Raw genomic sequence first — 27923 nt, 5'->3', positions numbered from 1 at the left:
CCTCACTGGGAAGTTCACTTATGTCAGCCTATTCTCAAAAAAAAAACCACATTAGGTCATCAAAAAACTAGCAAGATGTGGGGTTTTGGGGTTTTTATTTCTTATTTTATGAATTAATTCAGTGAAGGTAAGAGCCTGCCTGGCCCTACAGTCTGATACATTGCTGGCTCAGTGCCTGCATACTCACTGTTGGAGCCAAGGTACCAGACGACTTCGCCGTGTGTTCTGTTCCATAATAAGGCACCTACAGAACTCACAAGGGCCATTACCAGGAGAATACAGAACAAAACCAGGATCTGCATGTTGGTCACTTTCTCCACATTTGATCTCTTCAGAGGTGCTTTGGTTGAATTCTGAACAGCAGCAGGGAAAAAAGAGAAGAGAAAGAACCTAGTTTTTATAAGAGGAAAATGCAGAAGCAAACACGGTCTTTACTTTCAGAGTCCATTAGAGCACCTGCTGTCCATCCCACTGATGGTCAGCAGCAGTGTTCAACATATACATACCGCTGGTCTCTCCAGACACTCCCTGACATTAAGGCAATACAGGACTGTTGTCTTAATTATCTCCATGATTATTACTATGTCCTTAGCTGTTAAGCCTGTTTTAAATGTCATCCAGCTACCAGATAAATTAAGAGGAAAGTTAGTTCTCCTTACATATTGAACTGCCTTCACTTCAGTGTGTTTGCACAAGTGCACATGCAAACTGGAGTACAACAGAACCCTGTATTCCTCAAGGCCTCCAGGCCTTAAACAACTATGAGTCAAACCATTTCAAAAAATCAAGTCGATGACAAGAATACAGAAAAGATGACCAACTTCCATCAAAACATACCCTTTATCCTCTTAAAACCCTTACCTGCATGAGTTTGGTGTCATGTCCTGTATACACAACAATACCCAAGACCCACTGAGTGTTTCTCAGTTGTGCACCTCTCAGCAAGATCTGGTCTGGACCAACAGGAACTGGGCTGCAAAGGAAGAAGTTCATGGATCTTTCAGTTCTTGGTAACATTTTAAAGAAGGTAGTTTTACTCCCAGCCTTACTCCCCAGATAATAATAAAAGCAACCCCAAACCATAAGAGAAGAATGTAATAGCAATATAATGAGCTTAGATTGTCCACACAACTGAAGAAAACACTGAAACCTCTGTAAGTCTAATTCTTGCTAAAGCAAAGTAGGACAAAGCTGCTCCATTTATCCAAAACTTGAGAACTTATATGGCAGCTATAAATAAGCTTATTCTGCACTTGACCTTGGCTTCTCTCACATCAAGGACAAAGAAGCATTGAACTTGCAAAGAGACCATCCATTTCAAGCACACTATGTCACATACACCATTAAACAAGCATTTGAGAAAGCCTGTATTAAACATATGACTTCCAAGTGGGATGCAAGTGATCATCTGCTACTCTAGCACTGAGCTGCTCAAGGAATATACATTTGCTGAAGGGAAATGGTACAGCCAAATAAAGCATGTATGTTCCTACCAACCTCTCATAATCCATGGTTTTGAGTACTAAAAACTACATACTTTTCTTTGAAGTGTTGTAGACATCAAAGTCACACTGACAAAGCCTCCAGGTTCTGGGATCACTTTTCTCTACAAATCTGACCTTGGTGCAGCCTTTGGCTCTTGTTGAAAGGGAAATATTTCCATTTCCTCTGTGTGTCTTGTGTAACAAGACCACCCTAAAAACCCCAACCATTTCCTTGTGTTCTTCTCTTTACATGTACCTTTTAATAAAATATCACCATTAATTACAAAGAAATCAATAGTCCCATGACAAGCAGAAGGCTTCATAAGAAGAAAGAACTGTGTTATCTTATATTGGCAGATGCTGCGATTAATAAATATTGATTACTACCTCTTCCCCAGCAAAAACATGCATGTGCTCAGAGTTACAGACTAAAAGAAAAGAGGAAACATTTTTCCTAACCAAATGAATTCATGGCTTTGTTGTCAATACCTTTGACCATCTAAGCGCAAGTTTCCAGTGAAGTCATAGAGATGGCGGTTGGGTCCTTCACATTCTATCCTCCCAGACACCTTCATCAACTCTTCCCTGGACTGGAGACTGGCAGTTTGAGACAAACCCTGCACAGAACAAGTCAAAGGAGATTCTTGTCAAAAACTCTTATTAGAAGGCAACCTAGGAAAACAGTGCTTCCTTTTAACATCTGCGAACCAAAATGTAATTAAATCTGTGGAGTTTTGTTAGTCAGGGTCCCGTTTTGCTTTGGTGGGGTTTTTTTTTTGTTGCTTTTTTGGTATCGGTTTTTGTTATGTTTTGGGGCTTTTTTTATTTGATATTCAATAACTCTTTCCTGCAAGGAAGTCTCATTATGGACACATATGAACCTACCAACATGACTGAAATTCTCTACACAGATATTTACATTACCTACATGATCTCTCTTTAACCAAGACAAAACACACAGTTGGATACGTGCAGGAGGAAGTAGAGAAAAGCAGTGTGATCAGGCCTGGCTTTTTTCTCAAAGTACAGCTGTACTGATGTGTTGTGGCTGCTAAATACGGTCGTTCTGAAGTGCAGTGTCTCTTGGGCCACTGCAGCCAATATGTGCTGATGCTGCTCAAGGCTAGTGATCAGCCTGCCATGCAACTGCAACCTAAAGTGTTGGTACTCTAAATCTGACTGCATGCACAGCACCCCACTGCCCTTCTATTAAAAGAGGAATCCATTTTGTGTTTCTTTTGCAAGAATTTGACTGCAGCACTGCAAGCCAGAGCAAGGCCATATTTTTGTATTTTAAGCATGTCCTGAAGCAAATAAAATCTCACAAGAGCTCAAGATCTGACTTACTAGGCTGATCTGGAACAGTAAATCACATTTCTACAAATGTAGTAAAGGAGGAGCAAATGTAGCTTTTTGAAAACAAATTATCTATTTCAAAATCCTAATCTAAATACTTTTTTTTTTAATGAAAGAAGCCAAAGAATCTTAACTATTTCTAAACGCTATAATCAACAGTATTACTTTCACAAAACTAGAAAGATCCAAATAAATTATTCTGCTTACCACAAAGAGATAACAAATTAACTTATACATAGAAAGATCCTTTTCAGCTTCTGCCTCTGCATAATGATCATAAAATAGTACTTGTGACAGAAGAAACTGCAACTCTCATCACAAGCATAGCTGATTTTGTTTTTATGTACAGCACTTAAATTCCACTAACTAGACTTCAGCAGAATACATCCAAGGTCTGTTTGATTTGTCTCTGTGGGCTTAAAATACTTGCTTCAAGTTAGCTCCTTACACTTGCACATGATGCATTACTGCTTGGGTTCGTATCTATTGAAAAGGCAAATTACAGCCACTTGAAGAAAGATGCTTTTTAAAAGACCAACAAAAAAAAAGACACGTGTATTGTTGCCATGCAAGCTAGATGCTGCTTCATAACTATAACACTAAATACCTAAAAGAAAAAAATATTAAATTTAGTTTGTTTTACCTGTCGTATTTTAAGGTTCGTCTCCCCATCAAGATTAGCTGTTTCAATATAGCACATGGCTTGTGGTTCACTGCAAGGAGCATAAGATTTTCAATATTAAAACTTGGTAGTTTTTTGTACACTTTTTGCACTAATATAGCTCACAACAGACTTCTTCAATGCACTGCAGAAGACAGAAAACCATACAGGTGGTATGCAACCATGAAAGCTGAGAGTACATATTTAACAGAGATGTCTTTGGATATGGTCATACAACAAACTACAGAAAAAGACAAGTCTAAATCAAAGGTAAGTAAGAATTTACCAAGTGATAAACTGATAAAATTAGATGCCTGAAGTGGATTATTTTCAACTGCAATCCATTAAATTGCTTCCAATTGCAGGAGTTATGGATGATATAGCAAGTATTGAACAGCATAAAAAAGGAATATGTTTGGATGAAGATGGTAATGCTCTCTGCTATTGAATTCTTTCTGTGAACTTAACACACAAAATCACATCTGCAAGGTCACCTTAAAGTTGAGGGCCTATGGGAAGTACATCCAAAGTCACTGCTAAACAGCTCTTTTTTTCAACCATGAGAAGAAGGTTTGTTAGGATTGAGGGCTGTAACCTGCAGCTTCCAGATATGTTTCTGCCCTTACCAATAGAGAAAAAAATCTTCATCCTAGAACTGAATTTTCTGTTAGTCAAGCTCTTATCTACATCTAACAGAGGAGCTCTACATAGGTAGCACCTGTGATAAGGAAGGATACTTTTTTACCAGATATCTTCCTGACATACCACTCAAGATTCAAAACCTCTGTATGGCACCACCAAAACTATTTTTCTTCCCACTGTCTTCTCAGACTGCTAAGGAATATCAGTTTCCCACCTGCACTGAAGGAAGTGCTTCTTCAACATAACACTTCTCATACTCTTGATAAATGGCTAGTTTTCTCCAAAGTAACTAATTGCTCTAACAGCAAATGTATTCAATCAGCAGAACAATAAAGGCTCCTTAGGACAACAGTAATTAAGAAATGGGCAGGTACATTTATAACACAGTAAGAAGCTGGATTATTCTCTCCAATTAATACTGCTTTGAAAAGAAAAAAAGGTTGAGTCTATTCTTTGTCTGCTCCTACACATGCAGTTTGAATTTGAACCCAAGAAAGACACTGATTAGAGTCCAGTTTGATTCCAATTTTACCTCTGTCAAACACCTTATCTACTACAACTGAAGTGGTTAGCTCAGGAGGGAGACCTTTTTCAATACAATTCCTCTAATTTCCACAGAAATGGTATGAATTGTGGAAATGAGAAATGTGGATGTGTTTCCATGCAAAGTTGTGTTGGAATTTAAATATTTTTCCTTCATATTAATTCACTCCTTTTATTTTAAAATTTGATATCACCTTTTTGCTGCACAGGAAAAGAGAGTCAAATTAAAACAACTGTCAATTTTACCTCTGACAATCACCTCAGACACAGAAAATCAACATATACAAGCAAAAAAACCCACCCCTCCTTCAGAACATGCAGAGCTTTCTGGTGAACTGAGGACACTTACTTAGTATTGACATTTAAAGGACTCATGGGAATAATAACATTTATAAAGCAGAACTGCCACAGAAATTGCTATTTATTTCAAGCAAAGCTTCTCCCAAATCAACATGCTTTGGGTTAAATTCCCTAATTATTATGTGGTTATCAATGACAGCAGATTAGTAGAATAATGTAAAACAAAAAGCTGGCCCACACAGTTAAGAAATAAGTCAGAAGGGTATATAAGTCAGAATTTAGTATAATACATTAGAGAATTTCTTAAGTAAAATATCCTTCAGTGCTGAAACAAAGTTATTGATGTCCAAGTTCAGCCTAACTGGATATTAAGTTGACAAACACTTATTTAAGGTTTGGGGCTTGTTTTAAAAAACACAGTACTGTACACCATGGAACAAAGGTACCTCTTTCCTTCATCATGTGGTAATTCAAAAAGACTGAGCTTCTGCATATAGCTTAGAAAAAAATGAAACCTCCCAGAAACAGCACAGACAAGAAGGATGGAGCAGAAAATGCAGGAGCTTGAGAAACAAGTTCTCTAAAAAGTTGAATCATGTAAGAACTGCAACCTAGAGACCAGAGCAATCTGTAGTCAGTGTTGAAAAGCACACACCCAGAAGGGAATTACGAAGGTGTCATAAGGTTTGGCTATTAGAAGCATGTTTAAAAACAGGAGCTGTGCTGTTGTCTCTTGTTTAAATCTCATCTCTCTAAGCAAACTGTGGTCTTGATTCAGCCTCAATTTGTTCTACATGATCTAGAACCTAGACCAGCAGTCAAGTACCACTCAAAAGCTTTTAGGAACTATGGGACCTCAACAAATGAGAGGGCTGGGCAACCACCAACCATATGAAATTTAACAAAGGCAAGTGCTGGATTCTCCACCTGGGATGAGGCAACCCTGGATGTGTGTACAGACTGGAGAATGGGATGAGGGAGAGCAGTCCCACAAAAAAGGACCTGTGGGTCCTGGTGGATAGAAAGTTCAACATGAGTCAGCAGTTTCCTGGCAGCCAGGAGGGTCAGGTGTGTCCTGAGGGGCATCAGGATGTTGTCCCATATCTGAAACTAAAACAAGCAGGATTCAACAGGTAACTGTTGCTACCATGCTAGAGATGGGCCATACATGTGCTGTATCCAAGAGAAGTAGTGAACAAATGAAGTTCAAAAGCTCTTTTGTTGTTTGATGGCAACAGAGCTAGCCTTTTGAATTTACTAATTGAAAGAGAAATCTTCCTGGGGGAGCACAGGAAATTTGCTGAATACTCAGGGGAATTAATTGGAAGAAAACTTAAGCTTCCTTATTTAAGTGGAGGGATTCTTGGAAGGCCATAGAACCACTGACTGCACAAAGCTCATGTTAAGGACCTTCAGTCTTCCAACAAACTCATCAATACAGAGAATTATGTACCTGCAATCCATAAAGTGAAGTCTGCAAACTCCTCATTTTAGAAGAGCCTATCTACAGTGATACATGAATCAATGCTTAGTAAAGCCATGTTTTGTCATTGTTGAAATTTGATTTTAGATGTGGAATAGAATTAGTGCTATCTGATGTCTGGTTTTATTAATAGCAAATACAGAGATTCAAGTCCTCTGCACCTCAGTTCATCAGACACATCACCTCCACACCCATTCAGGATACCTGGTAGATATTATGATCATGTCTGCTGGAAGATGTTGCCCATTGGTGACCTTCACAATATCGCCTACAGCTACCTGTGGTGGTCAGGAGTACAGTAGCATGGAAGAGAAAAACAAACAGTTCGCTTGTCTGGAATGTTAGTTTGTTATTTCCTTTCTCCCAGTCAGAAGAACAGCATCATGCACAGAACAGCTAGAGACAGTGTTTCTGAAAGTCAGAGTACTTTTCACTGCAAGTTTGGAAATATCAAAGCCTTCCTTTTCCTGAATGCAAAGTAAACAATTTTACAGATAAAAAAGATAGATGTAGTCAATTAGAAATTGTGAACTTCTGTGGCTTATATTTAATAAAAATTTTTTTCTATAATTCTGCCATTATCCAATTTCAGGGGTTTTCTTTAGTCTTTTTTCCCTAGTAAAAAAAGTTTTCTTTAAACTTTTCCTTCATTAAGTAGCGAGAGTTTTCTTCTATTCCTTATCTGTATTATTTACCTACCGTATCATCATTATAATTTTCCCTTAATTCTCCTTAGATGCACTGCTTGTACTAGTCACTAGCAAGTAGTATCATTTCTATGAACCCATAATATAATCCTGTCCTTCCCTGACTGAGATATGCAGAATTCTGGATTCTGGAATACTTGTCTCCTCCTACACAGGACTAAGATTTTCCAGCACCTTGAGTTAGTCACACATGCATGGGACTTTCATTCTAAAAAGAGTCAAGTAGCACTCTCGAAACAGTAAACCAGGTTTTCCTGATAAGCGTGAGTCTGCTTAAATGCCAATGCACCACTGAGAGTCTGAAATGGGCTTAAAATACTTTTAAGATATTAATTTATATAAATGGAAACAGATGGTACATTTGAACAAGCAGATTCATTAGTTTTACTCAGATACCACTAAAAATAAATTCCCTACCACTTTCAGCACAAAAAAAAAAAAAAAAAAACCAAAAAAAAACCAGAAGTCTGCCTTAAAGTGATCAAGGTGGGTAATAGAGAACTGTTACTCCTCCTTAACAATAAATGCAAGCCTGGATAACACGCAGCTACAGACACAGGTCAATTCAAGAAGTGCCTAAGGGTATAAAAAAGACAGATTCCAGATTCAACCTTAATCTTTCAATTCACTGTCCTTTCTACAAAAATAGGACTTGGAACAGCATAAACAGGAACCAACGTTAGCCATCAGAATCCCTGGCAATATTCAGCTTCTACTACAGCCTAACACTTCTGCAGGATTGCTTTTAGGTGTCTTCAGACTGATCTCATTCCTCAGAGGTTTTAAAAGGGTGTACTTCTTCCTCAATTACTAGATAAGAGAGCTAATTTTATTCTTTAAAAGGCATTAAGAGCCACAACTAGATCGATACATCCTAAGGCATTTCAGCAACTACCAGGTCTTAGAAATAAAGCTCACCGGACCCTGGCCAAGGGCTTCACAGAACATAGGTCCCAAGTGCCTCAGGCAGCAGCAGGGCTTGTGTTTCTTACTTGAGCAAGCAGCTTACTAATTAGCCTCAAAGCCCAGGGACTTTTTAGCACAGGCAGCAAAGTAAGCCTCTGTTAGACTTGCAGGGGACATACAGCATTGCAGTGAAAATTACTCTTCTAGGTAGACTAAAAACAAAATACTGTTTACAGTTTACCTATTAACTGCACAAGCAAAAACAGAACAGTTCATTAGCATTCGACTGTAACACAGTACCAGGATCTAAAAATGGGTACCCAGGTGCCTTGCTCAGGGCAATTTTGAGTACTGGGACAGAAAGGATCCCTCCCACCCCCCTACCCCAAGTGACACAGAATTCTCATGTAGTATACATTAATTTTAAGCCTCCTACTTAATTCTGGAAAGAGTAATTCTTGAACACTTCTTTCCCTCCCTCCCATCCTCAGGTTTTATTTACCTCTTTCCACATAATGTTCTGCCACATCCCATTTCTTAGAACTGGAAAGAAAGCTTAAAGTTAGATTACAGAATAGACATAATTTAGACAAATTTCAAAACTCTATCAGCAGTAGGAAACACAATAGAAACCAACACAAAAATCACAATTTTATTTTTCAGAAGCTGGAACTTCTTTTGTTCACAGCTATGGGCATGTAGATCCAAGAAAGAGGAAGAATCTGCCCTTCATATTTATAGAATTTTTATCACTTGCCAGACAACAGTTGGTGGCCTGATTTCTTCATGGCATCACTTCATACTAACATGCAGATGGGCAGCATTGTTTCTTGTTTGGGAAATGACCTTGCTATAAACAAAAGGCACTACTGCCCACTGCCAATCAGTATCAGGAAACACCTTTATTCTGTGTATGATTTACCACAGAATTTTCACTTCTTTTTCCTTGCATTTTATTCATAATATTTTGACTCTGGCACATCCAATTTCCCTACCTTTACCCATGGCCCATATAAATCTGAGTCTTAATTGCCAAGCAGGCTCAAACCAAAAAGCAACAATCAGCTTTGGCAGAAGGAGAATTCTTACTGTTATAGTTCACATTGAAATGAGAAAAAGAAAACAAGGCACTAAAACAGACCTTGGTTTCTGTAGGGCTCTGGTTCTACACTGCCATCTTAACACACTCATTAGTCATTTACCCTGCATCATGCCTTTCCACTCAAATACCTCCTCTAGGCGATTCTACATATACTTAATACTACTCTAGCCAAAACCAGTAAGGTCAAATATGCCAACTACTGCTCAGTAACCCAAGTCCAGTCCAGGTCTGAGCACAGCAAGTTCACCTTCATTGAAAGCAGCTGCAGCCAGTTTTCAAAGGTGTTCAAAAAGTGCAGTGTGCAACAGATCTAAGTTGAAGAGGTCAGTCCTCTACTTTGAATATGAACCATCTTCTCCTCAGCGCTATGCATTTCATACATTTGAAAATAATACCATAGTCAGAAGAAAATTCTGCTGAATACAGCCTTGACCATCCTGCCCAGGACAAGCCACTCCACAAACAGGAATGCAATTCTTGTCAGAACAGATCAAGCAGAAAAAACCCATCTCTTGATTCCTCTTCTTGGGCCACACACACTGAAGCACTGAATTTTGATATTTAATGTTGTAGCGAATGGACTGCAGTGACCTAAACTATTTAACAAAAAATGGGTGGGCAGAAACAGAAGTACTGCCAGTGATGTGTTTAAAAACAGCTGAGCTTTTACCCAAACAAGTACAGCAGTTTAGAGGAAGAACAGTTTTGGTACACCCCTTCTGTCCCTCATATACACTGTTCTTGAATTGAGCTCTGCTTAGTTCAGAACTCAGGAGAAGGCCTGAATTCCATAATCTCAAGGGAAAAGCCAAATACCTGCAGCCTTGACTCAAACCTCCAGAGAGGAGTTGCAAAACTCAGCATCTCCTGTGCCACAGTTAAGACAGCTCCCTATTCCACTGGAAGGTTTTGGAGACATTTCAGTAAACTTGCCATTGGCATTATTGTATGCTCACATACAAAGGTACTTTGCAGCTTCAAGTGCTACAGACTTGGTCTAGTAGGCAATTTACTTCAGAAAACAATTTCACTTGCAATGCTCACTGAAATTAAATTAGAGAGTAAAATTAAACAGCCAAGCAAATTACTGAGGCTATTTGCTTACTGTTCTATTACTGAACTATTTCCTTTCAAACTCATAATCCCACAGTCTAAAGTGAAAACCTCCATTAGACATAAAACAGTTCAGAAATGTTGGGGTTGCAATTTCACACCTCCTACTCTGCTTAACCAAGTTTTATAGGAGTACTCCAAAGGACAGAAAAGGACATGTATTCTCTAGAATATTTATAGTAGGGTAAAATTGATGAATTATTCGTTGTCAAAAGGTATTTGGTTAAAGTAACAAAGAACAAGTACCTAAAAAGACTGCTTCAACTCAAAAAGAGAGTTTCAATATAAACCTTCTATCTAGGGCTTTCCAAGACCAAAACCCAGTTATAGATCTAGGACTTAATGCTGCCACTCACATCCAGCCATGCAGGGCCATTTGAAGTGAGGCTCCTGAAGGACAAGCATCTCCCATCAGTCATGTTCCAGAGTTTGCTAGCCTTATGCTTGTCTAACATTTGAGCTCATCCCATGCAATATTAAATGCTCATAACTTATTCTATTATTTGACAATGGGAGGATCAATACATCAAAACAGTTATTACTGAGCCCTCTATATCTGTGCAAGACGCTGCTCAGGGGAATTCACCTGGAATTATATGGAGTCTGGTCCTGAGATTTAATGCCATCACCACAGACATCATGTGAAGCCATCCAAAACATAAAACACTGGCTCAGAGCCTAAACACACTCCAGGCTTCTAGTGCAAATGTTCAGTACTCACCTGGGGCAGAACTTCAGTTTTAGTTTGCTCCAAAGGGAATTTAATTTGTACATACCAAAGCCATTCTGCAAGGCAAACTGATGTTTTCTATGGAAATTTTAAAACAGGAAGGGCACTTTGAAGATACATTACTACTCTAAAAAACTGAACAAGATAAATACAAAGGCTACATGACTGCTGCTGCAGTAAGCAGCCAGCCATTGCAGGAGTGGAGTCCAGGACACAGCCAAGCAGACAGCAGGCATCTGCTTCTCAGTGAGCTCAAATGCTCCCCACACTGAATACATTGATTAGACACCACTCAGCTATAAGAGCAACCTAAAGGCACACAGAGAACCTAAATTTATTTCATCTTAATCCCACTCTGAACCTAAAGTTATCTTTTCATTCTGGTAAGATGTGTCTCAAGAATAAGCTTCTTTAGCCTCTTCCTCCTAAGAAGTAGGAGGACACAGTTTTAAGTATCAGATTGAAAATTTATTTAGAGTATTCAAAGGTAAAAAATAAAATCTGAACTCAAATAATTTTTCAAGTGCTAAGTTCCACTTCGCTCCATTAGAACACCTTATGTTCTTTAAGGCTGTCTCTCCACAATTACTGTGACAAACATCCCTTGAAGTGTTTGCTGGCACACGTTGTCTACCTACAAATGAATTGTAACTGCCTCTGCGACCTCTGAAAGGGCCAACTTTCATATTATCTATAAACAAGGCCTGTTGTGCTACAGCCACTTAATTGCCAATTGCTTGTGACTAATACAGTGTTCTTGCACTCAAAACATCTTCCCAGACTCTCGTAGAGACATAGGAGAACTGATAAAGCAATGCCTTCTGATGTGTATCAATATACAAACTTAATGATCGACCCAAACTTTCAAGCACCAAACTCAGTGAAAATAAAACAGGCATGATGTTTGCAGGACTATCTGAAGCATGGAGCTAGCAGGTTGCTCACTCCCCTACGCGCCTTTAAGTGTTCCTCTAGATTTTTGACAAGTCAGGTATTTGTCCTTGGGAGGAAGGGGCTCTGCTAGGAGCTCATGTCCCCGTGTTCCCATTTCACCTGCACATTTGTACAGAGGAGCAGAAGTGGAGCTGTCCAATAGGGGAACATGGATCTGCCTTGACTATGGCACAGGACAATCACAGGGTGGCCATCGACAAGCTCTTCCCATTTTCTGCACAGGTTCTCAGTTGAGGAAGGTGAAGAAAATGACAGTGGTGTCTTCAGGCATGCAATGACAAGTACTGTCCATACCTTAGGGATACACATAGGCATTCAGTGGATATCAGTGTTAAATTCTCTTTCAGTGACACTTCAGGAAAGCAAAGCTAAAAGATCCCAAGACTCATATTTAAAGGGCAGTGGCATTTACAAAAATTACTTTAAATTCTTCTGACAGCAGCTTTTAACATTTCAGGGAGTTGTTGGCTTTTTTAGTTCTAGATGTTCTGGTATTGGGTTTGGTGTTAGAATAGTCACAAAGGAGTTGGGTTGGGAAAAAATTGCTTGTTTTTTCTTGGAGGAGCTGAGAACCATGTCACTTTGAAATTACATGAACTCATAAATTCTAATAATCCTCCCAATGCCTCACCCTTAAGTGTCAGACCATCAAACATCAGTCTGAAACCTTTAGCGTCAGACCATCAAACATCAGTCTGAAGCCTTTAGCAAAGTAAAATCCTAAATTACTGTTAAGTACCTAGTGCTCAAGATACGCAATCCTCACCATGACAGTTAAAGCAATAGAATTGTTGAAAAGTAAGCATGCACTATTTGCATTTTAAATACTTACAGACTGTTTAGTCTTACCTACTGTTTTCTTTTTATTCACTGCACTGTCTGCCTTATGCCTTTTCTGTAAGGAAACAAAACATTTCATTACACCTCATTACACTTCATCACAAATTTCAGAACCATTAGAGCTAAAAATACGACAAACTGCAAGATGATACATTGGGTCCTTCTTGCCTTTATGGGTTTTTTTTGTTTTTTTAAAAGTCACAGATCATCACAATGCAAATGGTTTGTGAAAAAGTATAAAGAGGATAATTATAAACTTCAAAGTGAAAGTCTCCGTTTTAGAAGTCAGGCTAAAACCTTTATCAGAGTTTAAAAAAAGTCTCCAAAACTGTTTTTTTTTTTTAAGAAAAACAAAAGGAACAATAAAGAACATGATATTTAGATGGCAGATGTACTATAAATTCCACATGCTGTTTTTTAGAGTGATATCCAAATTACTTCACTCATCAGTACTTTGCAAAGTAGAAAGACTTCATTCTGGTGTAAAGTATACAAGAAGGTTAGTGCAGATTTTCCCCAAAACAGTCTTTCACCATCCTTAAGTTGCTTGCCTCCCCTCCAACCCCCATTTTCAAGACTATCTAAAAAGGTCACATATTTGTCAGGATTCTACAATGTGTTTCTAATAAAAGCATTAATAAACAAGTTTGAAGACTGAGAAACAAATGTCCCGATTTCTGTTTTCTTGTTCACCAACTATAATGAAAATATTTATTTCAGTGCATTACAGAAACTCTAGTCAAGTGCTTTGAAAGTCAAAACAATATTTTGCTGCTGTTGAGCAATCACTCAAGGGTTTATGGTATTTTATTGCTTTTTTTGAGACATTTGGTCTTTAGCACAGCCTTCCCCACAATCATACTCACATAGTCTTCTATGATTTCTTTGATGCCAGCAACTGTTAAAATAAATAGCAATGGCACCAAGGTGGTATATCTTCCTGTTGGAGAGACATCTGGAATTTGCTGTGAACAGGGAGAAAAGAGACCCATTTTATATTTGCATTGAAAATTAATTTCTAGTACATTTGGAATTTTATGCAAAGCTGTCAGAAGAGAGAACACAAAGTTCTCTGATTTACTGTGTGATTTGTGCCTCACAGATACCCAAATTCAGTGGGCAAACTAGCCCGCGGTCTAGGTAGGTTTGAAGAAGCAGTAACAAAGTTAGAAGATACTGTTGTTGCCCATGCCTTTTATTCTATGTCTTCTCTTTACAAGAAAATTATACAAATTATATAATTCACATGGAAGCAGAGGTAATCTGGACTAATTAAGCACAGGTTTCACAAAAAAGTCACACATGCTTTTCTCACAATGGTCAACAGCTCCATGTTTTATGACCACTCATTTTTACTTATACGAATAAAAGAGGCTCGAATTTACAAACAACATTGAAAGAAGCCTCTAAATTGTCTTCCAATTTCAATTAGCAACTACATACCCCACTAATATTACTATTAAAGTAAGTTTAAGAATTGCTTTGCAGTAAAGCATAACAACAAATAACTTTTACTGCATTACCATTTTATAAACAAGGCAAAGCAATAAAACAATACCTGCAGTAAGGCAATGAAGAGGAAGAATGCATTTGCAGCTTTTCTTATCTGCTCATACAGGAATCGAGGTAGAAACGTCACCACACTGTACTTGGCTGTGCTGCAGGGTAGAAGATTTTCATCTTAGTACTTAATGAGAATATCAGGTGGGGATCGTGACCAAAAAGTCTAAAAGCCAGTGTTAGAGAGCAGTTCAAAGATAATACAGTAAAGACATATTTAGAATATGAAGGAAGTAATTGCTCTGTAAATGATAAGGAGCTGTACCAAATAAAAGACGTATCACACAGACCCAACAGGCTGTCAGGCCCACTTCTATCACTGGTACCTTTGTTACTGGATGAACTATCAGACAATTTGCCATCCATCCAAACTTCAGCATTGTGAACAGACAAGCTTTCATTTCAGTTCCAAGCACGTGATCAGGGGCTTACCTCTCATCAAACATGGAATTTAAATGTCGGGGGAGGCAGAGCTGAATGAGAGAAATTAGAAATTTTGCAATGCATTTTTAAAATGCCTCATTTCCTACTTCGGAACAACTTGTGCTCAGCTACAGAAAATACACACTTTTTCAAATTAATGTTTTTTGGCTTTTTTCCTATTTTATCTATATATATAAATATTGTAACTAACATATACATAACAGAATCATAGCTACTATTTCTTCTGCCTTAACACTTAACACTGCATTAACCAGCCTTAATCACCTACGTAATTTCTTGTCATCTTCACATCAAATCTATAATGGGCACGAGCACAACTTCAGAAAAAAGTGTTGAAATTGACACGATCATTTAACCATTAGCATAGAACCTTCACCTACTGGAACCACTGGTCATCAGCATGAGCTGGAGTTGTAACAACTGAGCACCTGCAGCTCAGTATGCCTTGCAAAGGCCCAAAAAAGCAAGTACAGGAATTTTGAGGCATTGTTTTGATTTGGTGCTGTTTCATTTCAGGTTTATTTTTTGTTTGTGCTTTGCTCTGGTTTGGGTTGGCTTCTTTTCTGAAGAAGTCTTATATTGCCAAGGAACAGAGAACACAACGATAATTGGCTTCCAAGAAAAAAAAGAGAAAAATTGTTTCCCAATTCCTGCTTTACTGACGTTTCCTAGCAGTGCCAAGACCACCTCTCCATTAAGTCTAGTTCTCTCTCTCCCAGCAAAAAGCCTTCCAGATCAACTGAAATGCACAGCATTGCTGTTCAGAAATCATAAAGGACTAGGATAACAAAATGCTTTAACTACACGATCTGCCTTTCACAACAGGCTGCTGCTAAGCATGAAACTCTTACTACCTTGATCCACAAGCAGCTGAGTTCAGTGGGGTTCTCCTACCTCTGCATGGACAAGAGAAGCAAGAGAAACCCACCAGAAAACTGCATTTTCCAGCTTATTGCTTTAACCACCTCCTTTTCCTTCTTATCTGCACCATCCCCAACTCCAAGCCATCTAACCCATGTCTGAAAATCAAACAGTAAGTAGATGTAACAAGGCACAGTTTGTTACAAAAGGCTCCATTTTGAACACTAAAGAAGAATAAACTAAAGGCGCAAGTTTAAAAAAAAAGACCAAATAAAATCAATGAAGATGCATCTTATCTTGGGAACTTGCCTCATTTCCTCTTCAAGCAACTACAAATCCCTTTTTATTGCTACTACTGCTCACCAGAATCAAGTATTTATATAATCAACATAATATTCTACGAAATTCCAAGTGGCTGGACTTCATCATGGCTCATATCTACTAAGCCGAATGAGTGAAATCATACATTCAGGTTTAAAGCAAGTCCAGTTCTTATATAAATGAAGCTACTTCATTCAAGTCCTGGTAATTCCTTCCAGCTCTAAGTATTTTTTTGTTTTAAGCCACATTTGCTTGGTCTCATGCGTAATAACCATCCTTTAACATAGAACACAATTAAACACATCTCAGAATTACCTTGTGACTTAAAAATATGGGTTAATCAAGTTCACAGTTTAGACCCAGAAGCAAACTCTCCAAGCAGTACTAATTAGACATCAAGCAATGGCAGATTTTGTATCAGAATAGTATTCTTCTAGGTATCACATTGCTATGATTATAAGAACACAAGAATTTGACTGCAACCAAGCTGAAACATTTACTAACACCATTCTACCACCTATCAACTTCACAGCTAGCTGGCTCAAACGTGATTCTTACTCTAACAATTATGTTAATGCCAGCACAATAAGGCTCTTTTGAAAGAGGTTTGTACATACTAAGTCACTCCGTGTGTTCTGTTGCTTAAGTAACTTAACAGATGCCCACGGAAAATGGGTACAGCTCTAATTAGAGGCAGGCACAGTCAGCTGTTACCATACAGGCCAGGAACACCAACCACAAGTATGAATAAAATGCAGATACATGTTATTATTCAAAAAGAAAACTTCTCACAAAAACCTAACTAGCAGTCTAAGTTGGGCAGGAGCATTCAATTGATTTGGCTCTGAAGAACAGTTCTTCAAATGATAAATACAATACTTATTTAAAAACAATATTAAAAAACTCTTGTGCTCCCTCCCAACAGATAGATGTGTTATAACTTCAGGATAATCAAAGCTCAGGAAAGTTAAAATCTACAGATGAACAGGTAGAAACTTCAGTCAGCTCACTCATAGCACAGTTTTGGTCACTAAAAATAAATAACTGTCAGGTTACCTCTCTGACCACCCCAAATCAGAGCCACTCCAAGAATATGAGCTTTGCAGCTCACAGAACAGGTTGAGGCAGGTAGAGGAAGGAAGCACAAGGGGGAAAACAAACAACAAACTGGTTTCTCCTAAAGCAACAGCTGTTAACTATGCAAATCTCGCTTAACTGTACAAGTTTAAATGTTGAACAGGTGTGCAAACATTAGAAGAGACATCTCCTCTACACCAGCAAGTGAATTCACATAAGTCATGTTTCCAAGTTACACCACTGTGCAAGTCAGGAGGAACAATACCAAACCCTGTTAAACAAATGAATTTGGATACACCTGACTACAGCTGGCTCTGGCCCCACTGTTTCTAGGGCAGCGTAGAGATTTTTTTTTTTTTTTAAAGCAATCACTGTATAATTTGCAAAAGCTTAGTGTCATTCACATCCTTTAACTCATTACCATATCACTAAAGTACCAAGGATTACCTAGTAACTTTAATAACACTCAAATGAAAAGTAAAACATTGTGCACTGAAAAACTCAGTAGCAGTTCTCCAGTATAGTTCCTCTATTTATTGATAGGTAACTTTTGCACAACTGCTCCCATTGTTGCCTTTTTCCCTGTTTTCCAAAAAAAAAATTTATAAAGCCAGGTTTTACTTGACTGACTAATCACTGAAGGGGCAGAAGCTGTCAGTAATAGAGGCAGAGCAATTACTTCCTTCAGACATGTATGTGTGCTGGCAATATGCAGCTGAACACTGTATGCACTTCTCCAGTCAGCCACCATCTAAAGCACTTCCACCCCTTCTTTTTAATGGCAACTCTCAGACGAACTTCCCCTTCAGGACAACTGTGATTAAGTGAACAAGACCTCCTTGAGATACATGGGGTCCCACATACAACAAGCTGTCCTTTCCTAGACAGCATTCACACAAACCTACTCATGCCCCAATTTCAAGCTCACTTTCTTGAAATAAGAGCTGAATAATGAGTATTCCTTGATGTCAGGGCTTTTAACACATATTAATTTGCAGGAACAGCTACAAAGAAATCCAGGTACAGACACCTGAACCACAGCAAAAGGGCTAGGTAATTAAAGTGAATGTTACAGACTTGAATTTTTCTCTCACCAAACAGGCTTTGTGTCCATCAACACATACAAAAGGTCAGATGCCCAGTAACAGAGACGGAAAAGAAAAACCCCAGAAAAGCCAAGATGATCTGCTCGACTGAAGAGCTCAAATACTGTCTTGAGTGGAATGGTGTTTGCATGCTAAGGTCCTGCCAGGCACATGACACTTAACAGCGAGACTGACATCGGCACCTGAGGTTCTGCTAAAGCTCTCAAGTACAGAGTTAGTGTGACAAGCTACCTCCAGGCAGTCACCATTGCAGCAGGAGGCACAGCAGCTAGCTTTATGTATTTCAAGAGATATTAAGAGAAAAAACAACATTCAGTTATTACGCTGACTACAGAGAACGCCCATTTATAGGAACATCTCATCAACAAGCTGCTGCCATGTAGAATACTGAAGAGGTTGTTCTAAACTCAAGTGTCACAAACAAGGTTCTCAGCAGTTGCATGCATATGACAGTGAAAGGTCAGCTACCTCCTTGCACACAGGGAAGATGGTGTACTTTCTTGAAACTTGCTAAAGAGACAAAAATTAACTGCTTACAAGTTCCCAAAAAATACTTCATGAGGGCTTAAAAGAAGCAATTTACTTATATGCCTAAGAAATCATTATTTGTTGACTGAAAAAATAGGTCCTAAATACCCATTTCTGGTTTTATAACAGGGAGCCTGAATAAACACAGCCCCAAACTCAATTGAATGGCCTTGCTCCATCAGATGAATCCTTGAGACTATAGTCCTTACAGAGGAAGACTCCAGCTAGGAAGGATTTCACTGCTCTGTTTATGGCTGCACCCTTCTCTCAGCCAAGGAAAGGGTATGTGGTGGTTAAATATCCGAGACAGTCCCTGGGCTCCGGGCAGAAGAGAGGGGCATGAAAGGCATAGGACTTGTTCTTGCATAGTAAATAGCACAACAACTTGAATACTGCAGGACATTATTGCTTAAAGCTTGCCAGAGCAAGACAAAAGAACAAGAGTTGCCACATATCTGTCACCTAACTCTGGAACAACCACTGTCCACAGTCCAAGCACCTGTTTTGTTTCCACCTTTCCCTGCGCTCTGCTACAGTTTCTCAATAATACTAAAGATATTTTATATACACAAGTTCATCTATTGTCAAAAGAGGAAATGGTTTTAAGGAACATTCTTCTCCTTAGCTACTGAAACATTAAACCCTGAAAGATTTCCCAACAAAGCTGCAGCAAAACTGTAGAAGATCAATCTGTTGTCTGAAATTATCCACACAGACAATGAAACTGATTGAGAGTATTCAAATGCATTAGAATTAATCAATTTTAACTTTGACTGAAAACAATTCTAGCAGGTTCCAGCTGAAGAAAACTTATCAGTGGGATAGTATTCATCTCAAGCACCTCACCACTTCCCCACATTCCTTATTTCTTCATTTATAGTATGGGCTCCCACCAGAAGCCACTGAAGGCACCACTGTTTGGAAAATTTCTTCTTCCCCTTGTTTGTTATAGGTGGAACTGATCACATCTTAGAATCCCTGAGTCCTCTTTCCTCAAATCATATGATATTGAGGAAAATTATTGTTTCATACAGGTCTAAAAGAGTCAGGACATATTAACACAGCCCACTAATTTCCCTGCAGGTTAAGTTCCATCAGAACTTGCTTTATGGGGGCCACAATGATTTGGGACTGCTGCAATAAGAAAACAAAACTCTTCAGAAAAACAGTTCATTCAAGTTAAATTCAAGGTCTCAGATATAAATAAAGTATGGAAAAGAAAAAAAAAGCAGACAGCTGTCAGCTAGACAACCAGCCACTAACGTTGAGGAGTGTTTTGCACAATGGAAAATCTCAATTAGCACAGACACTTCAGATCATTCTTACATCATTATTTTCTAGTCATGCACATCCTGAGTGTTGTTGTATCCTACATCAACACCTAATAAACAGGTAGGGGGCTAAGTGCAATACTCAGTAGTTACCACTGCTTGAGCACAAGTAGTGTTACCTACCCTTGAGCACAAGCTCCATTCCAGGAGCAAGATGATCAGGCTGACAAACCCAGCCTGGCTGAGCTACCTGCACCTCCTCCTCGGCTGCATCATCAACAAGCTTATCTTCAAGGGCTTCAATCCAGCTCCTATCCTTACACAGACAACTGCTAAGACAAAAGTACATGAAAATGCACTATGAACTCCTGTCCACCGAAGCACAATAATCCCATTACTTTCTAGCTCATTAGGATTACCTCCTAACCATGCAAGGAATTTTTAGAACTTCTAACCTGAAGTACCTTGCCCCAGTATCAGCAGCCCTACTGCCATATATAAGTAGTAAAAGACTGCAACAACTAACATAATTGATGTTAATTACCAAAACAAATACTATTTCCTCTAGGAGAGTCTCCTACAGTAGCACAGTCTTAATAGAGAGTAGGCACTGCCACAACTGCTTATGCTCAGTTTAACCTGAAAACCAGACCACGTGTCACATTTAATAGAAGCAAGAGCACTTTTGCTCCAAAATCCAGTACCCTGGAGGCTTTTCTTAAAGCATGCAAACAGAAAAAGGCCCTTCCATGAGTTCTCTATTCATGAAATCCCTACAAAAAGGGGAACAAATTCCTGGCTGTTTTTCAGTAACAAATACCTTAAACAAAGACTGTTTAGAAATAATACTAAAAGCTCTGAAGCCATGATACCGTTTTAGCATGCACATGAGGTCATCACTACAGCAATATACCCTTGCTTTGCAGTAGCCCTGCTGGCAAGTGCAACTAAATAAAAACAGCTGCCCAGCACAGTTAACCAAGAAATTCTACTGTCTAGTAAAGTAAGTTTAGTACCACATTTAGTTACTGTGCAAACACAGAATAGCCTCCACTTAAAAACACAGAGTTGATATGAAGATGACTGAAAAAAAAAAAAAAATCAAACAAGTCACGTAAGCTAGCTAGCTGTCTAAAAAGCTGTCTAAAAGCCAGAGTGCTAGCTTCAGTTTTAAAGCAAATTTTTAACTCTAAATGTCACCACAACCTAAGCAGTGTTTATTTCAGTGACAAGCAGGGGGCTGGCAGAAGAAATTAATATTTATTTAGTCTTGAGAGAAATGTAATTATCTTCACAACCCACAGAAACTATGTGGAATGCAGTTATTACACTTCTTAAACTCTACTTAGGTCCACTTGAGATCATTTCCACTCTTCTACCTTTTTCTACAGACCACTAGCAGTCAGGGAGACCTAAAAAGAGAAAAAAGGGACCCAGTTTAATTCGCCTGCTGTGTTGCTACTGCTGATTTATGAAATTCATAGTGCCACAAACCACCAGAACAATTTCAGGATACCAGAGAGCTCAGCATGCAGCAGGTGAAGGGGCACTAGAACTCCCATATCTGTGGGGTTTTTTTCATCCCGACATTTAATCTAGTCAAAATACAACAATTTAACTGTCCAGGGGTTCTTACCCTAGGAATAGCCCAAGACCAAAGATGCAGCAGCTTCAAAAACACTCTTATAAAATCTCTATACATAACACCAGGCATACAATAACAAACACTTAAGTGAATTTTAATGGCTAAAAGAATAATTCTATAGCTGTACCCAAGCCTCTTTCATTGGGGCAGATTGCAGTATCAGCAACAGCTGCACTGCAGGAAACAAGTTTTTGGTTATTAAAAAAAGTATGTTACACTAAGTATTTTTCTTCACTTAAAAACACTATCTAAAACCAAAGAGAGTTAGAGGATTAGTTTAACACGTGATTAGATTTGTAACATCCAGATTATAATAATACACCCCTTCTTTGGAGAATTTCAAAATGCTGTTCTGCAGGCAGGCAAGCAATCTGTTCACTTGACAACAGAAGAGTATTTCAAATCTAATACAAACACAATAAAACAAATGGCCAGTTCCTGAACTCTACTAAGAATAAATTGAAACGAACACATTTTTACCTAAAGAACATGGATACATTTTGGTGCAAGATGAATGCTGGGCTGTACCATTCAAGTGGAGAAAAATTCACCTGCACATAGCAGACTACAATCACATTTCCACAGATCACAGAGAACACTACTTGGGTTACAAGGGTCAATATTAATTGGTTAGTGATACCGGCAATTCCTGTTTCACCAGTGAGAACCTCCCCACACATTCAAAATGCAGTAACACCTCTAAATCACCACTGACTTCTACAATACCTACACACGAGCCAACAAAGCAATGCACTCAGCTTCATGTAATGCCACACACGTGAAATAAAAGGAAGACTAAAGAGCGTGTCTACAGTTTTGTCACCAGCAAGCATCATGCAAGCACTGATGAGAGAGTCTGGGACCACAGATAACAGCAGACCTATGATTCCACTAGAAACCTTGTTACAGACTTCAGGGCTAAATTCACCAGGCAAAGTGCTTCTACCTTACGAGACAAGAAATTGACTCCCACCTGCTTACTTGAGTAAAGACCCTGTACAGTTTAAAAGTAAACACTGAAGACATTTTGCTCATTATCTTTTCTAACAATTTAATTTTTGCCTGTATGGAAGACAAGTTTCCAAACTGAGGATTTTCTGGATATTATAATGCAACTTTTGGGACTTTCTTAAGAGACCGATCCCAGCAAAGCCTGTTTTGATAAGAAACTTCTGAACAAGACTTTCAGATTACAGATCCATTAAAAACAAATAAATTTAATTTTGCCCTTCCTAACTGCTACGCTGTCCAACCTCCCACTCAAGACACAAACTGAAGACTGAACTTGGGGTCCTGACTCAGATGCAAGTCAGATTTGCACCAGGATGCATTACCAGGCCTGGAATAGATTATCAAGAGCAACATTTACAAAGCAACTCCACCGTCTTCAAAAATTTGGAGACCATTTCTAATGCCCTTGAAGTTATCTCAGCACATTTGTTCCTCCAGGACTAATAAACCAGAAGTCCAACATTTTTATGCATCAACATTAACACACAAAACAAGTGAGGGGCTCAAATGACTTAACTGGTGATTTTTACCAAATGCACTGGAAGAAATTCCTATTACAGTACTATTATACATTCAGAACAAGCCATTGATGTCAGAGTAGATTCTGGTATTACTATGAAACATCCAAGAACTGTATTTACAGGAAAACAAAATTTATAGAACATTCTAACTTCAAGTAAAATATCCAGTCTTCATCGCAGATACAATTGGAGAAGTGCTCATGCCATTACTTTGGTCATCTCAGAAGTATTAACATAGCAGTCAAGCCCCTACCACCAACACTCCACCTGTATCCCTTTGGTCTTACAAGGCAATAAGGAAGCTTCTTTCCCATCTTGTTGTGGGCTGGCCTTGGCTAGACACTTGGTACTCCCTGATCTGTTTTATCATTCCTCTTCTCAGCAGGAAAAGATCATGGAAAAAAAACTCATGGGTCAAGACAAAGGCAGCTCAGTAAAGCAAAGGTAACATAGAGAAGCAAAGGACAACAAAAAACTTACTCCCTACTTCCCAGGGGCAGGCATGCCCAGCCACTTCCCAGGAAGCAGGGCTTCAGTAGGCAGAGCAGTTTTTCCAGAGCAGAAATGTCACAGCAAGTGGCACAAAGCTCTGTAGAGAGAATGGAAATTTCCTCAACATAAATGTTTCATTTCTTACTGGACTTGAAAATACAAAAATCCTCTGGTTAAACAGACAAGTGTTTAAGTTATGTATGCTGGATATGTCAAAACAGGTACTAGTTGGCTTCGTAATAACAAGCATTTAATACTGCAGCACAGTTGTGTTGTACAAAGTAATAACATTTACTCATTTTTTACATATTTCAAAGCTTCCAAAATGCCTCAGCTGAAGATAGAACATAATTTACCTTTTATTAAAAGGTCCAAAAAGTAAAACATACATGAAATTTTTCAAACTGAAGAGAGCTGGACAGAAGACAGGTAGAAGAGGTGTTTTTACAGATGCAATCACTGCTGCTACAGTACAATAAACAACAGTGACAGCCAAATACACGCACATGTCAAGGTCCAAGCTAAATTCAGCCTGTAACACTCACTATGTTTTGAAATAGTTTGTTACAAAGTCCCAAGAATGCGAAAGAAGTTGACCATTTCTCTGCACATCCTCATAGTCTGATTTATGCCAGAGCGTCTGACGAAAGAAGAAACGATTCCTCTTTCTACAGCCTCATGCTTCAAGACTTCTGGAAGCGTTAGTGTCATCTTGCCATCCACTTAACCCTTGCAATAGCACTACATACTACTTAGAAGTGGGATCAAGAGAATTATCCATTTTTTATTAACTTATCCAAAATCAGTTTGTCTTTATGCTCCCACAAACATGGGAATTCACTTTTACCAGTGCTTCTCTACCCACAAGCTGTTCAAGATGTTTAGAACATCTTACACAAAAAGACATATCACTAACCTACCCTCCTCCACACTCTGCACTTCCATGTCCTGCTGTATTTTGCTTTGTTTTGAGAAAGCTTCTCACACTACCATTAATTTAGAAAACTTGCTATGAACGTTCACAAATTCCCACTGTTATTCAGAGAATCCTCAATGACTACCAGAAGTTCTGACAGTCAGAACTCACGCAAATTAAAACAAGCTAGTCTATTATTTTCAGTTTAATTTTCCACAAGCCCTTAAGTACAGGTGTTTATGTGCTTACCCAGGACCTTGTCCTGTGGTACACTGGTGCTTCCTAGGGAGACAAAACATCTGCAAAGCCATCGGGACAGAGAAATCCAGTGCTAAATGAATTTCTGAAGCTGAACACGGTCAAGAAAGAAAGTCCGAAGGCAACAGAGAACTGCAGCTCCTCAAGAGAAACTCCAATATGCTTAAGTAACTAAATAACCAACCACTCATACTCCACACTCCCTACCCAGACATTACAAGCCCAAGTCACCTTTGCCTTCAGTCCCACCAGGCTGAGGGAAGAAAGCTAATCCAGAGGATGGAAAGAGCACAGGCAATGTCTATCACCCTTTAAAAGTCAAAAGATCAAAGCTTGCTTTCTAAGCAGCAGCAAATCATTATAAAGTCAACTTAATTTCCAAGTGACACTAAGGAGCTACAGTTCCTAATCAGGTAATGAAAGTATCTCTATTTTGCTATTACACTACCTGCAATTTGTCCTCTCCTTCACATACCAATATTCCTTATGACTCAGAATTTGCCTGCCAAGAGGCAAAGATGCAAAAAGGTATTGAGGAACTTGTACAGCTATCAGGGGATGGCTTCCAGACAGCAAACTGGATACAGCTGCTCCTTGGTAATAGCACTGTCAGGAACAAGTTCTTGGTAGCAGAGTCACACACTACTTTCCTGTAAAATCTAGCCAGATGAGAACAGAATCCCTTCTGGAAAACCTAAAGTACAGATTCTGCCAATCCTCTATTCCCTGCTTTTCCTTCTTAAAGCAGGGAAAGCACAAATAGTCTATGCACAGGAAACTGTTAAGCTCATCCCTCAGTTAGTCAAGGAAAAATAAAGCAAGAAAACCTCCACTGTTGCTACCCACATAGAATAAGAAAGATACTGAGAAAACGTGTAATTTTAACTGCTCCTAAACGATAGACTTTCCCAGACAAGTATGTAACAAGTCAAAGTTGAGGAGAAAATCACCTATAAATAACTTGCTGTGGTGCCCAGTACACAAGCACCCTTCCACAGGATATTCTTAGAATTGCCCTTGGTAATACACACAATAAACCAGATAATGGAAATCATTGCTTCAGCAGGATATAAAACTCCTCTCTTTTCATAAAGGTACTCATTGTGTAAACTGTTCTTTGAACAATAACCCAAACATCTGCATTAACGAACAGAAGCCCGTTAAACAACGCTCCTCCTTAGTCATGACAGGAGCCATCTGTTCATCCAGCCAACCCAGCTAACCCCAGGCAAGTGTGGCAAGCACCACCACAACTTGCTCATGTTATGCATCCTTGTACTCCATGTTTCAGTCCATGTTATTTGTGTTTCCAAACTGCAACAACACAGCATTAATCATACCACAGATGTATTAACACACACCCCCTACATTAAAAGCTCCAAACAGAAAAGAAAATTACCTCTGGTCTTCAATTAAAAGACACAAGCGGGCCATAGCCTTTCACACATAGGGATGCCAGCTTGTACTTTCTGTAGTCATTCTTGTCCTGTTAGATGTACTTTCTCTTTTCTGCCTTCCTATTCTAGACATTTTTTTATATGCTTAGCCTAGTTGTTCTTTCAAGCAGATGCTACTTTTTAAGGGGACGCTTCATGGAGTTTACTGGATTGTACTCAAAACTCCCGCTAAATTTCAAGGGTTAACCTTTGCATCCAGAAATACTTGAGTAGGTCCTGTTATTCCAAAATTCAGTGCCCTACTGAAGTGAATACCTTTTCGCGCATCTTGCCCACGCAGCTCTACCAGCTCCCTGCTCTCACTACTGCCGAGGGAAGCAGCTCATCACTTACAGCTGCTGGATTCGCCCGTGCACTGACCAGACCCTGGTACCCACCGCAGACAACAAAACCACCCGCCTCGGCAGACACACGTTTCATTGTGTTAAAACCTAGCGTGGGTAGAGTCGAGAGGCAAGGGAGAGGGACCCGAGCTCTCCCAGCCCACGGCTGCGGCGTGTGTGCGGCTGCCGCCTGGAAGGAGAGAAGCGGGGACCGCTCCGTACCTGACCCAGTTGTCGCGGAACTTGCTCTGCTGGGGCTGGTTCAAGTAAATGGTGCGGGCTGGTGCCTCGTCCAGATCCGCCGCGGACGTGGCTCCGGACATCTCATCATCCGCCTTCTTATAGCCCGAGGTGGAACAGACAGGTCCTGCAAGGAGAGCGCGGAGGGGAGGCGGTCAGCGAGGGGCCGCGCCCAGCGGAGCCGGGCCGGCAGCTCCCGGGGCCGCGCCGCGGGGAAGGGCCGCGGGTGGGCGGCGGCTGCGAGCGCGCCCTGCCCGCTGTTTACCGCGGCGCCGGCTGTAAATAATGCGTGTCCGGGGAGGGGGCGGCGGGGCCGGCCGCAGCCAGCTGGCGGCGGGGACAGCGCGGGGCCCGAGCCCCCCGCCCCGCGGGGATGGGCCGGGCCCGCCCCGGGAGCGCCGCCCCCGCTCCCGCCTGTGCCAGCGCCGCTCCCGCCGGGAACCGCCGGGCGGCCCCCCCGCCCCCGTATCCCCGCCTCCAGCCTCCTGGGCTCCGAGGGAGGGAGGGAGGGAGGCAACCAGCATCCCCCGCACCGCCGCGGGGCTCCGGGTCCGCTCGGTTCCTTGTCGCTGCCCGCCCGCGCAGCGCATCCCGAGCGGCCGAGCCCAAAGCCGCGCTCGGGGAGCGGCGCAGCATCCCCGCCAGAGCTCTCCCAGCCGCTTTCCTCCGCCCCAGACACAGTACGGGGGCTACGGCCGGGCATCTGGGGAGTCTGTCCCTAAAGCTAAGGCTCAGACTGAATTGGGAAAAAAAGGCTGTCTTGCTTTACACGTGCAACTTCAAAGCTTTGACTTTAAGCGGCAGAAGCGTAAAGTAATTTTCATTTCCCACTGGTCTGGAGTGAATTGAGTTCTATACACATTGTTTATCTTTACATTAAAAGAATGCAAAAACATAAGGGAAAGGAGCTAGCTATTTCCTCTGTCAAGCCTCAAAACATTACCGAAGTTGTGGAGACAGATTTACTGCTTTCCACTTCCCTCTTGAGCCATGGAGATACTTTAATTTTGTTGAGCTGTAAATATACTAGCTAAGAATTTATCAGTTTACTAAATAAGCCATGATTTACAA

The 27923-nt window shown here is 40.0% G+C and overlaps 1 protein-coding gene across 2 annotated transcripts in view; it reads right to left on the bottom strand.

The window, feature by feature from the left end:
- ATP8A2 (ATPase phospholipid transporting 8A2) overlaps positions 1-27923 on the bottom strand; it is a 319093-nt gene that overhangs the window by 255527 nt on the left and 35643 nt on the right. The window contains exons 2-11 of one of the 2 annotated variants that reach the window (XM_058827389.1): positions 26835-26979; positions 14380-14479; positions 13688-13786; positions 12831-12876; positions 8585-8625; positions 6674-6747; positions 3484-3553; positions 1974-2101; positions 862-973; positions 188-353 (exon numbers count right to left, since the gene is read on the bottom strand). In XM_058827389.1, coding sequence (XP_058683372.1) covers positions 188-353; positions 862-973; positions 1974-2101; positions 3484-3553; positions 6674-6747; positions 8585-8625; positions 12831-12876; positions 13688-13786; positions 14380-14479; positions 26835-26979 — 981 coding nt within the window. Of the gene's footprint in view, positions 1-187; positions 354-861; positions 974-1973; positions 2102-3483; positions 3554-6673; positions 6748-8584; positions 8626-12830; positions 12877-13687; positions 13787-14379; positions 14480-26834; positions 26980-27923 lie in introns of those variants that run through there. The other variant, XM_058827399.1, reaches the window with a different exon arrangement.

This window comes from Poecile atricapillus, chromosome 1, assembly GCF_030490865.1.
Source record: "Poecile atricapillus isolate bPoeAtr1 chromosome 1, bPoeAtr1.hap1, whole genome shotgun sequence".
NCBI classification, from domain to species: domain Eukaryota; kingdom Metazoa; phylum Chordata; class Aves; order Passeriformes; family Paridae; genus Poecile; species Poecile atricapillus.
This window is presented reverse-complemented; position numbering and strand designations above follow the sequence as displayed.